Source organism: Haliotis rubra, unplaced genomic scaffold, assembly GCF_003918875.1.
Source record: "Haliotis rubra isolate DU_JTF1 unplaced genomic scaffold, ASM391887v1 Scf86, whole genome shotgun sequence".
In the NCBI taxonomy this organism is placed as follows: domain Eukaryota; kingdom Metazoa; phylum Mollusca; class Gastropoda; order Lepetellida; family Haliotidae; genus Haliotis; species Haliotis rubra.
The window spans coordinates 280,074-297,583 of record NW_025767590.1 but is presented as its reverse complement, the minus strand read 5'-3'; the positions used below and the strand labels follow the sequence as shown (position 1 = coordinate 297,583).

Genomic DNA, 17,510 nt, shown 5'->3' with positions numbered 1-17,510 from the left:
AGAACGTAAGAAAGGAACTGCAACACATGTTTACTTACTCACATATGCGGATTAATAGGGGTCCTGGTACCGATGTACAAAGCGATCTTAGCGCTAAGGTGACCGTAACTCCTATTCCTTAACACAGACCTACGACAGTCTTAGTCTTATTCCTTAACACAGCGCTCTTAGCGCTAAGGTTGTTTTGTACAATGGCACCCCTGTCTATAATGATGGTTGAGAATGTCTTCGACACGATTAGCATGATTCAAGCTATGATACAACTACATTGTAGCTTGTCCTGAAGCGTTTTAGAAAAATGCAATAAATCCTAGACCGTAGATGAATAACGAATAACCGCTAATGATCCTGAGCGGATCCTGGCACCTTTCAGGGATGCAACTCTGAAAGTGAGATGCGATAAAGTAGTAAAACGATGACTTTTGTGGTTTCATGGAGCCAGTTATTGAATGCGTGTACATTCATTACTGGTGACGTCAGCAGCAGTTATCAATTACCATTATACCTATAACTGATGACGTTTACACCAGTTGTTGATGACGTGTATCTCAAATGCTCATACGCGCGTTTGGAAGTCCAAGCGGTGAAATTTGCATATAGAGACTTAAGCTGGTTTTAATTGCATTTTCAACAATGTCTCTGATTAAATGGCTTTACTTTGCACAGAATCTGACGATATGCCACCGACATGTATCGGTAAAGATATATTACAGCTGCTTCAGTCAGCACCAAAAACCGGTATTTTACAACTGACTCCCACGATAAGATATAAGGTTTCTGGAAGTGAAGCAACACGATACAGGGTTACGATGTACTCTTACTGAACTCTTACTGTGTTACAGAGAATACACGATACAGGGAATTGTTAGGATGTACTCTTACTGAACGTGTGTTACAGAAAATACACAGCAATAGTTGAAAGTGGCATCAATGCAACTACATCTAGATTAACGGATATCTTTTCCTTTCAAAACGAACCTTGTTTGTGTGAAATGCGTAACAGAGAAAAATACAGGCAAATATATAACTGCGGGAAAGACAAATATTGAAATTTACAGAGGTAATTCAATGCAAAAACAAACTTCAACTTCATAGAGTGCTGTCAACAGAAAGAGTCGGTGATTCAATACATGAAATCTAGAATATTCTTGGTAAAGGAGTGAAAACTACATGCTATAACTTATTAAATCTTAGGGTTACAGTGTCATCGACGCTGAAGTGGACAGTTGAAGGCATAATATTAGATTTTTATTAAAATAAACAGTAATCCTCTCCTTGCCTGTGCAAAATATTTTATGGATCTGTTCTGAACTGATAGTTCTTCTGGATTGACATACCCTGTGAACTATGTTTTGATGTTACTCTCCTTGGCAAGTGACTTTGTGGGCGTATCACGTTATATAGATGAATTAAGCAGTTATACATGTCACATGGAATATTTATCAATGAACCGAACACAATACACAGTCAACCCTTATGTAATTTTATCCACACTCGTTCACAGGCAAATGTGCCTAATGCTAGAACTGATCATCTAAACGTGTATTGTCACAGAAACAAAGTATTCTTGTACTTTAAGCCGTTGCTGCAGTTGTCATCACAGTGCTAAAATTGTTACAATTTAACATGTCAAATCTAAGTGGAGGCTGATGAGATACAAATACAATGCAATAGATATTGAGCTTCAGAGATATTGCCGTGATATTGCTGGAATATTGCTAAAAGCGGCGTATAACCATACTCACTTACTACTCACGCTTCATTACATACTCATTCACTGAAGGCTGACAGAGGTCAGCTAGGAGTAATGGTGTGCATGGAAACTCTGGTATATGTATTTTGCTTGAGGAGCAGGATCGAAACACTAGCAGCTCTCAAGTCAACAAGTACGATCCTCACGAATGAAACAAACCTAAATGACAGTCCATATCAATGAATATTTATTTAGAATGTGTTATCTAAACCCTGGTTTTAGCCGATAATCTTCGAAATAGCTCCATAGAACGGCCATGTATACTTCAGTCCATTGATGGCATGAATGACGCCATTAGTTGCAAGCCAATCCTGGTTCACCACACCTCCTTCAAACGGTGAAATGTAGAACTGATGGTGACCTGTTAAAATTAAAGCGAGTGAGTGAGTGAGTACGTGAGTGAGTGATTAGGAGACTGAGGGAGTGAATCCATCTCTCTCTATATATCGGCGTGCCAACTTGATGTGCAGTGTAACTCGATGTTTTGCAGATCATCTTGTTGAAACCAACGATGACAATTAAGGTGCTCACAAACCAATAAACATAATCGGTGTTTGTACCAATCATCGCGTCCGCCCGGAAAGCGGAAGGTCGCGGTTTCGATCCCCGGCCGCATCATACCAAAAGATGTTAAAATATTGTACTTGTTGGTCCCTGGCTGGCGCTCGACATTATTGGGTACAACAAGGACTGGTCGGCTCGGAGTCAGTATAATGTATTTGAGTGGGGTATTCATGCTTAACCGCGGCATGATATCTCAGTGGGCTAGTACTATAAAACCAGCTTAAGTCTGCATGGGCTATTCAAACAGACCCACATACATACGCATGCACGTCGTCATATGAGCGAAATATTCTTAACTACAACGTTAAACCCCACATCCCCTCACCGTACCAATTACCAACCTTTTTTGGCACATCCAAGGGAAGCAGCTTGCCATTGGCATAGTGACGCTTTCGATCACCGCCAATATAATTACTTTGGACATATGTAATGGCGCTGATCCAAGGGGTGCGAGGGATGTGGATTTTCCAGAGAAGCACTTCCCCAAACCTTTGGACTTCATGATTTATGTGCAACACAAGCACACACAAAACACACACAAAACACACACACACGCACACACACACACACACACACACACACACACACACACACACACACACACACACACACACACACACACACACACACACACACACACACACACACACACACACACACACACCGTTCTTCCAAATACTGGATCCGCCCCTGTTAATGATAATCATATGCCCCAGCATTGAAATAATGAAGTTGACACTTGCCGTATTCGTGGACAGTGAGGGTGTTGTCGTATTTGGTGTTGTCGTCGTGGATGTTCTCTTTGTTATACCATCCATAAGTGTAGATGGTGCCAGGCAGGAGGTGGAATTCCACCAGTGCTGGGAGTGGGCGAAAATACAAGTCAGTGAAGAGTAGAAAATGTATCTATTTTTGAAACAAAACGCTTTTTTCAGAAGGTATAAAAATGTCATCACTCACCAAAGAGAAATTCAATGGTAATGTTGTTGAACAAAGCATTGCTCACCTCTGCTTTGAGTGGCATTTTAGAAGTTGGGAAGTACAATATAGAGCACACTTTATGGAGTTCCGCATAAACGAATAAAAGAAGTTGTTATCCATAAAGTTTATTCTATATCGCTCACCTCGCAGGATGGTAATGGCGTTGCACAAAGCATCGCTCACCTCTCACAATGGTAATGTTGTTGAAGAATGCATCACTCACCGAAGAGAATGGTAATGTTTTTGAAGAATGCATCACTCACCGAAGAGAATGGTAAATTAATGTTTTAGAAAAAAAGATTTCACACCTGGCAGAGTGGTAATGTTGTTGTAGAAAGCTTTGCTCACCTTTCAGAAGGATAATGGTGTTGAAGAAAGCATCACTCACCTTTCATTAGTGGTACGTTGTTAAATATAGCATCCGTCCTATTTTTAGCCATTTTATCAAATGCATCATCAGTGGGAGCAAGGACTGTGATGTTGTCTCCTGTGTAGAAAACATTCAACAATTATTCGGAATTATATTTAATTTCCATTGAATTTGAACTGTTAAATAAATATCATTGTCACCTGTGTACGTGATCACAGAGAATTGTCAAATATAAAACATTTACCTGCATACGTGAACACATATTGTCATGTAAAGTTTACCTGCGGTGAGGAGAGTTGAAATGGGGTTTAACGTCGTACTTAAGAATATTTCGCTCATATGACGACGTACATGCGTGCGTATGTGTGGCTGCCTGTACTTGCCCAGACAAGCTGGTTTTATAGTGGTAGCTCACTGAGATACCATGCAGCAGTTAAGCATGAATACTCCACTCAGACACATTATACTGACTTCGAGCCGACCAGTCCTTGTTATACCCATTAATGCCGTGCGCCAGGCAGGGACCAACAAGTAGCATATTTTAACGTCTTTTGGTATGACGCAGCCGGGGATCGAAGCCGCGACCTTCCGCTCTCCGGGCAGACGCTCTAACCACTAAACTAAGGAAGCGGTTAGTTTGTCTGTGTACTGAACGTAGCATAGCAATGTTACACACAATTTCAAACTAGCTCATAAACACCGACTTACATATGTTAATGATATTTAACGTTAACAACAGTGCTTCAAATCCAGGTAATTCCAGAGTGAGGAATCTCAAACCTTTAAGTGTGTTCGTCATTCCCGACAAGGCGATAGCAGTGAGAAATTTGGAGTACTTGGAGTCCTGTTGTAGACTTTGGACAATATCACTACTCGGCGGTGTCAAGGGAGAGCTCAGCAGATAAATATGTCCATTGGAGACACTCAGGTTGGATTCCTGCATGACCACGCCGTTGACAACAGTCACCTGTATGCAAGACAAACTGCGTACATTTAACATTAAACACAAATATGGTGAGGAAAAATAAATACAGACAAACAATGAAGTTATAATCAAACAGATTTAGGGTATGGCTTCAAAACACGTTTAACAGTCAAGACGCTAGTGACGTACATGGTTGTGTGGGTAGGTGACCAGGCGAACAGGTTTTGACGCCAGAGTGTTGACTTTCTCCCCTTTCCACTGTCTCTGTGTGTTCCCAGTGTACGGTGCGATGTAATACCTGACCATGGCCTTCAACTGGGGCAGGTTCTGCTGTTGGTACAGCTGCGAAATCACATCTGGAGGTAGAGTTTGCAGTGCCGCGTCTGTCGGGGCGAAGACGGTGTATTTTCCTTCAGAACGAAAAGAGTTTGCGTCATTTGAGATTCGTCTTTTGAGCTCTGGGAAAGAGCAACGGTCAACGACAACTCTTACGACGAACATGAATTGCTTCTGGAGCTATTACAACCTGGAGTCCCCTCATTTTGTCATTGGTTGTTGATTTGTTTCAGGGTTGGTCAAGTCACTGCAAGTATGTTTCAGCAGACAATCCAGACTAATTATTCTTTAATGCTGACGTTTTATGGTATGAGAAACAGTGTTGAACGTTTCGAAGCTTGGATGATGAACTATAGACAGGTAGACAACAGGAACGAGTAATCTTTCAGCCGTATCAGCAATCTTGCAGCTCGTCGCTGGTAGCAAAACCGAGCAAGATGTTTTCCCAATACAAAATTACTGTATATGTAATACAACTAGCTTGTCTTGAAACGTGTTAGTCAATATATACTCAGCAAAATTGAAAACATGACACTTATAAAGTTCGACATTTTTCTTTTTCTGTTTAATCAAATAATAGTAGTCAAATGGAGTATATTAAACAGTAGTAAACAGTTTGAATGCTTTAATTTCGTGAAATTGTAAGTTCACGTGCAAACCTTGACTTTGTAGCCTATAAAGATGTTCTGTGCACGGTTAACAACTAAAATTATTGTATTAAACCTAATATTAAAAACCTTGTCCAAAACATCCCGAGTGGCAAGTTTTCAGTTTTGCTCAGTATATTTTAAACCTAAGTCGAATGAAAAGTGCGGGTCCTGGCACGGCTCATGGACACAACTCTGAAAATGAGTGAGTGAGTGAGTTTAGTTTACGCCGCACTCAGCTGTATTCCAGCTATATGGCGGCAGTCTGTAAATAATCAAGTCTGGACCAAACAATCCAGTGAGCGACAGCATGAACATCGATCTGCGCAATTGGGAACCGATGACATGTGTCAACCAAGTCAGCGAGCCTGACCACCCGATCCCACTGAAAGTGAGATGTGACAAGCTAGTAAAACATTGACATGTCTGTGCATCCATACATACCCGAGCTAAGGAGACTCTGAAGACCGGCTCTTCGCACAAGACTTGTGAACGACATGATGTCGTATCTAGAACTCAGTGCATCCATGATGGTTCTTGCAGCAACATCACAGACGCCAAACAGAAGCAGTCCACACACGAAGTACAGCTTCATTGCTCCACCATGTAAGTTACCCTTGAAACATACATATTGAATAGGTATCTTCTTTACCTCTGACTGACGTACCTATAGCCAATTTGTCCAAAACAATTTAGTGTTACGAATAGTTTGTTCATACTGAAATTTCAATAATTCATAAATTATTTTCTAGTTATTTCATGCGTTTTTCGACATATGAAATCGCGCAAATGGGCCTGAGATGTTTCGATTCTGGGGCATATTGTGGTACCTAGCTATATACCGGGTATATAATTATCATATTACGTCGATCTTTAAACGAATCAAGTCTGGACAGTGAACCAAGTCGCGGATGTTATGAGCAACTGTCAAAGCAGTTGTATGGTAACGCGCAATTAGCGAATCGCCAAACCTGATTACCTGTCCATGGCACGATCATCATAGATTGCTTAGTGTCTAATCTAATTCGGCGGATGGAAATACATCAGCCTCAAATTTGAATTTGATTGAAATACCTCTGTAAATGCTACTTAATTAAATACATACTTCATTTTTTAGTGAAATATGAAGTTTAGATTACTCACCTCAGACCTGGGGGCTTCAGCCACCCTTCCGTGTTAATATAAGCTCATGCTATCATCGGGAATGTGGGGTTATCATGGGTTGAACTTGGGCGTGGAAACCAAGATTTGCAGTACATGTAATCAGCTGAAAGGACTATATTTACAAGAGTACGTCTCCATATCTTTCATTATTTATCATGTAATAAGAAAGTAAGAAAGGAACTGAAACACATGTTTACTTACTTATATATGCGGATAAATAGGGGTCCTGGTACCGATGTACAAAGCGATCTTAGTGCTAAGGTGACCGTAACTCCTATTCCTTAACAGGCTTACGCCAGTCTTAGCCCTAAGGTTGTTTTGTACAATGGCACCCCTGTCTATAATGATGGTTGAGAATGTCTTCGACACGATTAGCATGATTCAAGCTATGATACAACTACATTGTAGCTTGTCCTAAAGCGTTTTAGAAAAATGCAATAAATCCTAGACCGTAGATGAATAACGAATAACCGCTAATGATCCTGAGCGGATCCTGGCACCTTTCAGGGAGGCAACTCTGAAGTGAGAAGCGATAAACTAGTAAAGCCATGGCTTTTGTGGTTTCATGGAGCCAGTTATTGAATGCGTGTACATTTATTACTGGTGACGTCAGCAGCAATTATCAATTACCAGTATAACTATAACTGATGACGCTTACACCAGTTGTTGATGACGTGTATGTCAGATACTCATACGCGCGCCTAGAAGTTCAAGCGGGGAAACTTAAGTTCATGTTTGTGTGCATGTGATCTATTACACTCACTTGTAAACAATTATGTAACAAAAGACCCAAGTAAAACAGAAACCGTATAATTATTCATACACATATTGTCGCTGTTGTTACTGTCTTCAGAACTGAAAATGATGAAGCTTGGAAATAACATCTCGTTTGGGAATCCAGTTAATGATTAATTGTTCTAGAATTAGAGATATTCTCCCTAATTCATTATAAACACCATTTTACAAATAATGTGTACACTTACAATGAAAGCACTTGTGGATTAAAACTATTTTTTTTCTTTTTACTGACAGTGATAATACCTTTCATACCTTAATGAAACCGTATCACATTGTCAATATATATATAGCTCAGTTTATCCACAAATTATACACACCGATTCTTTCAAGATCAAGAACTTATCCCTCATTTTAGTTGCATTTTTCACAATGTCTCTGATTAAATGGCTTTACTTTGTACAGAATCTGACCACGTGTCACCGACATGTATCGGTAAAAATATATTACAGCTGTTTCTGTCAACACCAAAAACCGGTATTTTACAACTGACTCCCACGATAAGATATGAGGTTTCTGGAAGTTAAGCAACACGATACAGGGCTACGATGTACTCTTACTGAACGTGTGTTACAGAGAAATACACAGCAATAGTTGAAAGTGGCACCAATGCAACAACATCTAGATTAACGGATATCTTGTCATTTTGCAAATAACCTTGTTTGTGTGAAATGCGTAAAAGAAAAAAATACAGGCAAGTAAATGACTGCGGAAAAGGGTGTGCACGTGCGTGTGCGGACGTCAAAGGCGTGACCTCTGATCATTTTCTATAAGGGAATTGATACTTTTGTTACTGTAATAAATTCAACCCGTAAAAATATGTTTTGAAGCTCTGTTCCATTTTTCCAAATATCAAAGAAACTTAAGGAAAGTCAGTTAAATGTTTTGAGAAAAACTTTGAAAGCAATTTGGAGCGGAGGTAAAAGAGCGTTGACGGTTCTAATATTGAGACAACACATACCGTGCTGTTAGCAAAGGCGAAAATTCACTCTTGTTCAGACGCGAGTTTATTGACAGTTTGGCCAGTCTAGAAGATCAGTAAAAGATAATTACTCGAGCCTGGAACTGTGGGCGTCTATCACACTTCTCCCATTTGGGGAGCACACATTAGTTTTACTGGAAAAAAGTACTGGAAAAAGTGACTTGACGCTATGTCTACAAGCAGTGTAAGTCTACAATAATCCTTTGGGAGAGTGTGTGGCACTGTTCGTCATTGGAAAGGTTTTAATGGTATAACATCGTTTCTTCTGAGATATAGTCGAGGTTATTTCTCGAAACTATGTTGACTGGGTAAAAAGTCTCGATATTTGTCTGTGACTAATTCAGGACACCCATTGTCCAAATATTTTAAAAGTCCAAAAACTATGTAGCCAAGATATGTGAGAGTTAATTGTAATTATTTAATCTGCATTCTTAATAATTATCACTACCGAAGTGTACATTGTCTTGTCAGCCACCCTGTATCACTCTGTCACTTTCATTAACTACTGACATTTATAGCCTTATTGGTCATCCCCCTTGGCCGTGTCTGCCATCACATCAACTGGTCAAGGAAGTGCTATTGTTTCTCTATCTGTCCATTGTTGAGTCTTCGCCTGTCCATTGTTGTCAAAAACTGTATATATGCTCACATCAATATTGTCAAGGAGTCCGATATTCCGACTGTCTGTGTAGGGACGACAGCGATCATTATAATGCCGCTCGTTGGAAATGCCCTGGGGTTGAGCAGGAACTCCTCATTCTTGTATACTTGTTTGCCATGGCTTGTGTAACCAACTAAAGTGGTTTGAACTCAACCTATCCTTCGTCTTTGTCAACGTATAGTACGTATAATTATGACCTAGTTCCCCAGTCGACCACATCTACGCGTTGACAACTGGTGTTAGAATCCGACTGGAGTAACTTTTTAGCTTACCCCCGACTCTGAAACCTCTTTATGTGCCTACCATTAACATTTGTATCAAGGATGATTCCCCAAGTTCTACGTCTACCTGAAGAGTTTGCAAGCGTCTTGATCAACATGAATCCTCAACGCCATTTTGAATGGAGCATCATACAGCAACCACCTAATGAACAACCTACAAGTTAGGGATGAAACAGCTAGATACCATAAACCAAGCAAGTACACGCGTCTCTCCCACAGAGATCTGATCACAGCCATCAATATGGAGATTTTGTATTCATACAGAAGCCACCTCACGGACATCTTGAAGATTGATCTTGTGTCCAAGGCAGCTCATCAGGTCTTACTTCTCTATGTGAGCTTAAATGGACTCAGTTCAGGATATACAATGTATTATTGTTGATAAGTGCAACCAGGTATGTTCAATCTCAGGCCTGTACATTATTACCTTCTTATGTCAATATCATAAAGTATTTTATGCATGTGAACAATGTGCTCCAAATTACTTCTGCAGAATGAAGTCAGAATAGGGATATTCTTGGGTCCAGCAAGGGATATTCTTGGGTGTCAGTAATAAGACATAAACAGCAAAACAATATTCAGCATTTTAGAATTTTGAAGTCAAAACAAGATTATTTGTTATTTGTTGACCACAATATATGGTCGAGCTCTGTCAACGACACAGGAATAGCACCCATTGTAGGATTATTTTTATTGGGAATAGCACCCACACTTATTTGGGCAAGCTCTGTCAAAGACACAGATACAGTATAGTTACTGAGAGGGTGTGGGACAGTATAGTTAGAATTCTTGTCATCTCATCCTACCGGTTAAATCATTTGCATGACATCGAGCTATTAACCCTGAGCAAGGAATTCACTCACAAATGCATGATAAATCATATATCAACCATTAAATTGTGTAAGCATGAGAAATATCTCGAATCTGTTGATTCCAAAAACAAAATGAACCTATTTTAACACAGACGTACGCTTCGAATGATGTTTCGAGATGGATCATGCAATTTCTTGTTTAGCAAGACAGAAACCTCCAGCAGCTCATCTCTCTGATAAGCATACAAATGACATAGATAAACGGAAGTTCATACCAACATCTCTTTATTTTGAGTGTGTCGTCTCAAACATTGCTTTCATCCAATTATCGCGTCGAGACCTCGAAGGTACGCCCATGTTACCTTCACGCCACTGATAGCATGGATGACGCCATTGGTGGCAACCCAGTCCTCGTTCAAGACGTTTCCTTCAAACGGGCTAATCCTAAAGGATTGCCTTCCTGTTGAGAGTGGATGAACAACTGTGTAAATGATTTAGTGGGTGAAGTACGGATAGTCGATAAGGTTCAGATAGTGGGTGAGGTAGGGATAGTGGGTGAGGTTGTTATAGTAGGTGAGTAAGGGATAGAGGGTGAAGTTGGGATAGTAGGTGAGTTAGGGATAGTGGGGGAATTAGGGATAGTGGGTGAGGTTGTTATAGTAGGTGAGTAAGGGATAGAGGGTGAAGTTTGGATAGTAGGTGAGTTAGGAATAGTGGGTGAGTTAGGGATAGTGGGTGAGGTTGTTATATTAGGTGAGTTAGGGATTGTGGATGAGGTTCACATAGCGGGTAAGGCTGTTATAGTAGATAAGTAAAGGTGGGTAAAGTGGGGATAGTGGGTGAAGTTGAGATAGTGGGTGAGTGAGGGATAGTGGGTGAGGTAGGGATAGTGGTACCTAACGCTGCTTTGAACAGTATTTCTGATGTTAAGGCGCGTCAGATTGATGCGCAAGGAATTTCCGAAGTGATCAGATGCTTTTCACTTTGGAGAAAGAAACGAACACTGGGATGTTGCTAACAAAACCTCGAATCGAATCCATGATCCAGAGTTCCTACCACTCCTAAGGGAGGCAATTATACCACTGAAATACGCCGGGGCTACCAATTTCATTATACCATGAAAATTAAGCTATAGCGATGCCTCGATTCCCCACATGGATACAAAAAGCGGCGTAAAACCATACTCACTCACTCATTATATCAATGCCTCCACGGGTTTCTCACCTTACAGTGGAGCACGTGACAGGTATCTCCACGCACAGGTAACAATCGGTGTTTTTCACTCAGGTGAGTTTAGTTTTTCGCCACTTTTAGCAATATTCCAGCAATATCACGGCTGAGATACCGGAAACGGGCTTCACCCATCGTATCCATGTCGGAAATCGAACCCAAGGTCTTTTTCGTGACGAGCATGCGCTTTAACCAATAGGCTACCCAACCTCCCCTTTATCATGTACATATCATTATGATGTAGATTGTATAGTCGGGATAGGGTAGGCAAATCCTAAATAATTAATGTGATACATCAAGAGTGAGTGAGTATGGTTTTACGCCGCTTTTAGCAATATTCCAAAAACATAACGGCGGGGGACACCAGAAATAGGCTTCACACATTGTACCCATGTGGAATCAAACCCGGGCCTTCGACGTCACAAAAGTACGCTAAAACCACTAGGCTACCGCCCAGACACGTCAATATGTTATCTGATGACTTCCGAATGTACCCTTACTGATCCTATTTTCTAGCAGAGAAATGTAGAAGTTGACACTTGCCGTATTCGTGCACGACGAGGTTATTGTCGTATCTACTGTTGTCATCCCTGATTTTCTCTTCGTCATAAAACCCAGACGTGTAGTAGGTGCCTGGCACGACGTGGAATTCCACCATTGCTGGGAGAAGATTGTTTGATGTTTAACAAGTTATTGACATGATTTTGATACAAAAGAAGCTTTTTGAGGAGTTGAAAGACGGGATTCGTATTTCATTTATGATTCCAAAAATGTATGTGGACATTAGTCAACAATCTTGCAATAACAATATTATCACTGAACTATTTGTCTGGGCATGTTGTTGATTAAAGTACCACTCAAATGGAGATGGTGTTGAGGAGGACGTTGGTCTCACTGTTCTTGGGCAAGGTTGAGAAAGAAAGAGCCACCATGCCAACAAGCATCACTAATCTCGTACCATGGGAATATTGTTGACGAAAGCATCACTAATCTCGTACCATGGGAATATTGTTGACGAAAGCATCACTAATCTCGTACCATGGGAATATTGTTGACGAAAGCATCACTAATCTCGTACCATGGGAATATTGTTGACAAAGCAAGCATCACTAATCTCGTACCATGGGAATATTGTTGACGAAAGCATCACTAATCTCGTACCATGGGAATATTGTTGACGAAAGCATCACTAATCTCGTACCATGGGAATATTGTTGACGAAAGCATCACTAATCTCGTACCATGGGAATATTGTTGACGAAAGCATCACTAATCTCGTACCATGGGAATATTGTTGACGAAAGCATCACTAATCTCGTACCATGGGAATATTGTTGACGAAAGCATCACTAATCTCGTACCATGGGAATATTGTTGACGAAAGCATCACTAATCTCGTACCATGGGAATATTGTTGACGAAAGCATCACTAATCTCGTACCATGGGAATATTGTTGACGAAAGCATCACTAATCTCGTACCATGGGAATATTGTTGACGAAAGCATCACTAATCTCGTACCATGGGAATATTGTTGACGAAAGCATCACTAATCTCGTACCATGGGAATATTGTTGACGAAAGCATCACTAATCTCGTACCATGGGAATATTGTTGACGAAAGCATCACTAATCTCGTACCATGGGAATATTGTTGACGAAAGCATCACTAATCTCGTACCATGGGAATATTGTTGACAAAAGCATCACTAATCTCGTACCATGGGAATATTGTTGACGAAAGCATCACTAATCTCGTACCATGGGAATATTGTTGACGAAAGCATCACTAATCTCGTACCATGGGAATATTGTTGACTAAAGCATCACTAATCTCGTACCATGGGAATATTGTTGACGAAAGCATCACTAATCTCGTACCATGGGGATATTGTTGACGAAAGCATCACTAATGCAGGAGGATGTTGTTGAATAATTTTAACTCACCTCTCATCATATTTAAGCTGTTAAACAAAGCATCCGTCCTATTTTTATACATGTTGTCAAATGCAAGATCGTAAGGAGCAAGGACTGTGATGTTGTCTTCTGTTGGGAAAACGTTCGCCAATTAGTATTGAAATATGGCATAACATAATGAAATTTAACGGAATAAGCCAACCGTACAACGTTCCTTTAATTTTAACCTTGCACATTGAACTCATGTTTAAATATGCATTTTAAAACTTTTGCATTTGAATGGAATATATTATTATATCAACGTACCACTGATGAAATCCAAACACCCGTAGCCATCTACCTAACAACTGACATCTTTATCAGGCTGATACACACCTGAATTAGTTCTATATGCTTCATCTGGGCAGAGATATCGGCAAACCAACTGCATCCCCATATTATCCTCATTATCACCCTTAGATCGTTATGACCCCCGATAAAAATAACGACAAAGCCATGGAATGTCCCTTATACACTCTCAGTCTGTTCAGCAATGTAGATGAGGCTTTTGTCATCATACACCCCAGCAACGACCACAGGCCCTCGTGTCTTTGCGAGGATTAAATATTTTATAAAAATATATATAAACATTTGAGATGACCCCCCAACTCGAAATGCTTCACAGTACGTTTGTCAGACAAAACAAGTTTTAATCGATTGCATGCGATGGTAGCGTAGCGATCGGCAAAGCAGTCGGGTGGGGTGCACCGAAGTTTCCGGCCTTGCCATGATGTATTGTAACGTGAAGCATTTCGTGTCGGGGTCATCTCAAAAACAATATTTTAATAATCTTTAATCCTCGCAAAGACACGAGGGCCTGTGGCAACGACCCCATCAAATTTACTTGATCGCCTCAACTCCCCAAACCAACGTATTCATTTCACCATGGAAGACGAATTCAACTGTCAACTGAACCTTTCGTGGTTCCTTGTACAGATAGACAATAACTAGCTCCAGATCACTGTATACCGCAATCAAATAGTACAAACCCCGAATAATAGTTCGGTTTCCAGATCATATTCGATGCAGGTGGGGATATTTTATCGATGCAGGGGGATATTGGTCACGAAAGCATCACTTAACTCGATACAGGGGAATATTGCTGACGAAAGCATAACTTACCTCGACGCAGGGAAATATTGCTGACGAAAGCATAGCTTACCTCGACGCAGGGAAATATTGTTGACGAAAGCACCACCCGCATAACCCGACCACAGCATGAAGTGGGATAAAAATCACAGGCGGGGCATCAACCCTCAAAGACTTTAAAAGGAGAAATCTCCAAGAAGCAATCTAAAGACTCCAACCATCTAATCACCAAGCTTACCATCAGCTCATCAAAGATTCCAGTCAGTCGTATTCCTCATATTCAATATTCTTTTTCATACTACTGCCTGCGACTGTTATGGACCATATACTTTAGATAAACCGCACTACTCTACTCAGCACTATAAATACTACCTCACATCTGTATACTCTTCTCAGCCATCCTCACTTACATATGATAACGTTGTTAGAACCAAACTGTAATCAAGAATTAGGTTCTGCAGTATCTTATCCTTACTTAACATGCAACATTACCCTGTGTACCTTGCAAGGTTGCACCTGATTACGTGAATCCAGCGTCTTGTAACCATGTAGACAACACTGGTTAACTCTTCGCATTATGTTCATCTATCGACATATATTTAACACCAATATCTACTTTCATATTGTTTCAATGTTTACCACGATTCTTGGACTTCGGATAATTTTCAAAAACCTTTATGTTTTGTCGTCATTCCCGATAAGGCGGCAGCCGTGATAGATTTGGAGTACTTGGAGTCCTGCTGTATGTTAAACTAGCTATTTTACACGGATATCTACTACTTTCATGTTGTTCCATGTTTACCATGATGATTTGACTTCGGATAATTCTCAAACCTTTAAGTTTACTCGTCATTCCCGATAAAGCGGCCGCCGTGAGAAATTTGGAGTACTTGGCGTCCTGCTCTAGGGTTCGGACAACATCAGCCGTCGGGGGGCTCAGGATAGAGCTCAGCAGATAAATATGTCCATTTGACACGGTCATGTTGGACTCCTGCAGGACCTCGCCGTTAACAACAGTCACCTGTATGCAAGACAAAATGCTGGAAATGTAACACTGAACGAAGCATATCATCAGAGAAAGAGGAAGTAAAGCAGAGACAGAAATCCAGCAATAAATGAATAGATATAAGAAAGGGCACCAGACCACGTTAAACACTGTAGACGCCTTTGACGTACATTGTTATGTGGGTAGGTGGCCAGGCGAACAGGTTGTGACGTCAGGGTGTTGACTTTCTCTCCTGTCCATTCGCGCTCTGTGATCCCAGCGTACGGCACGATGTGATAGTTGACCATGGCCTTCAATTGGGTGATGTTCTGGTACAGCTGCGAAATCATATCTGCAGGTAAGGTTTCAAGTGCCGAGTCTGTTGGGACGAAGACCGTGTAGTTTCCTTCAAGACCAAAAGACGTCATGTAATATGTTGTGTTATGAGCTTTATGAGACCGCATTCCCATTACATCATACTGAACATCGGGTTATTCGTTCTTGAATTTATTCATGTGGCTCCATAAATATACGAGTCTGAACTAGATATTCCTGAGGGTGATATTTGAGCAACTGTCTGAGTCAAGAGCCGATCCCGATCACCTGTACTCTTAAATCACCTCTTACGACAAACACAGATTAGACCTAATGTAAACCTGAATATCCACAGGTATTCCATAAGCTTTTGAATGTTTTGAGTGCAGCTCATGTAACTGCAGTCAGTTGATTACATGTGCGTATGAAATTAACTTCGTCTCTGTATTTCGGATAATCCCTCATTCGATCTAGATAATGAAATGTTTTATGAGAGTAAGTGAGTATTTAGTGTCAAATCAGGACTACTTTTGATGACAAAACTAAAACAATGTCATATTGATCAGCTACGGATTGGTGTATATATTGACTCTAGCCGCAACATATTTATGTGTAAAGCCTGCAATTTTCGTATCCAGAACATGAGCACAGTTCGCCACCTTCTTACATGAAGTTCCACAGAAGCCCTTGTTTGATCAATTATAGTTTCTGGGCTCGACGTTTGTAACAACTTGATGGCGGGTACCAATAAACAACAGATACAGAGACTACAGACCTTCCAAAATAAACCTGCCAGAAAAACAGCTAGGATTAGACAGTGTTCACACATTACAGCAGTGCTTAAATCACGCCATTGGCTTAATGTACAAGAAAGAACTGACTGCAAGATCGTGTCACTTGTTTCAGAGGCTCTTCATAACACTGCTCCACTCTACAGTATCTGCAGGACCTGGTTCGTCCCTACAGATCCACCAAAAACCTCCGCTCCAAGCAACAGTGACACTTATGTGTCCCTACAAACTCAGATCCTTTGGTGCCAGAACGTTCTCATGTTCAACAGCAACTCGCTTCCTCTTGACCCAAGACCAGCACCTTCCTTGCCAGCCTTTATATTAAGACTACAGACCTACCTATTTGTTATACTTAATTTTCTACTCTTGTACATACATCTGCCCTCTTCTTCTCATGTTAGCGCTTTGAGAGTTCCTTTTCATTAATTGGAAAAAAGGTGTACGGGTGACTTACAACAGGCGAACGTACGACAGGTGCGTCAACGAAACGTTGCGTCCCACGACCTTACGTTGTCTGATAAGTGCAATATAACGAATTTATCTTATCCGACATATCCGATAACGATAAATGTGAATTCTAACACAGCTAATGGAGATAACTCTGAAATTAAAGATGCAGCATTATCTTCATATTTTAAATTGTTGACAAATAGATAATGTAAGTTTTTATCCATCCATACATTTCGTCTGAACATACCCGTGGTGAGGAGACTTTGAAGACCCGCTCTTCGCACGAGACTTGTGAAGGACATGATGTCGTACCTAGAACTCATAGCCTCCATGATGGTTTTGGCAGCAACATCACAGACGCCAAACAGAAGCAGCCCACACACGAAGTACAACTTCATTGCTCCACCATGTAAGTTCCCCTGA

The 17,510-nt window shown here is 40.7% G+C and overlaps 2 protein-coding genes across 2 annotated transcripts; both read right to left on the bottom strand.

Annotated features, from left to right (window-relative positions):
* Nucleotides 1-1,923: 1,923 nt before the first annotated feature.
* LOC124262857 (transforming growth factor-beta-induced protein ig-h3-like) lies at nucleotides 1,924-6,188 on the bottom strand. Its single transcript, XM_046697438.1, has 6 exons — nucleotides 6,021-6,188; nucleotides 4,783-5,003; nucleotides 4,449-4,635; nucleotides 3,687-3,785; nucleotides 3,061-3,177; nucleotides 1,924-2,114 (listed from the first exon to the last, which is right to left on the bottom strand). Exons 1-6 carry the CDS (start codon nucleotides 6,169-6,171, stop codon nucleotides 1,972-1,974), a joined length of 918 nt encoding a protein of 305 aa, XP_046553394.1. The 5' UTR covers nucleotides 6,172-6,188; the 3' UTR covers nucleotides 1,924-1,971.
* A 4,351-nt stretch (nucleotides 6,189-10,539) lies between these two features.
* LOC124262930 (transforming growth factor-beta-induced protein ig-h3-like) lies at nucleotides 10,540-17,510 on the bottom strand. Its single transcript, XM_046697532.1, has 6 exons — nucleotides 17,335-17,510; nucleotides 15,723-15,937; nucleotides 15,381-15,567; nucleotides 13,449-13,547; nucleotides 12,045-12,161; nucleotides 10,540-10,731 (listed from the first exon to the last, which is right to left on the bottom strand). The coding sequence occupies exons 1-6, from the start codon at nucleotides 17,483-17,485 to the stop codon at nucleotides 10,589-10,591; spliced, it is 912 nt and encodes a 303-aa protein (XP_046553488.1). The 5' UTR covers nucleotides 17,486-17,510; the 3' UTR covers nucleotides 10,540-10,588.

Coding starts and splice junctions, on each gene's coding strand:
- LOC124262930 (XM_046697532.1), bottom strand. CDS start 17,485: ATGAAGTTGTACTTCGTGTGTGGGCTGCTTCTGTTTGGCGTCTGTGAT. Junction 13,548..15,380: donor AATGACGAGTAAACTTAAAG/GTTTGAGAATTA, acceptor TTTTCCCAACAG/AAGACAACATCACAGTCCTT. Junction 12,162..13,448: donor CAGCTTAAATATGATGAGAG/GTGAGTTAAAAT, acceptor ATCTTCTCCCAG/CAATGGTGGAATTCCACGTC.
- LOC124262857 (XM_046697438.1), bottom strand. CDS start 6,171: ATGAAGCTGTACTTCGTGTGTGGACTGCTTCTGTTTGGCGTCTGTGAT. Junction 4,636..4,782: donor TCACCTACCCACACAACCAT/GTACGTCACTAG, acceptor TCTTGCATACAG/GTGACTGTTGTCAACGGCGT. Junction 3,786..4,448: donor AATGACGAACACACTTAAAG/GTTTGAGATTCC, acceptor TTTTCTACACAG/GAGACAACATCACAGTCCTT.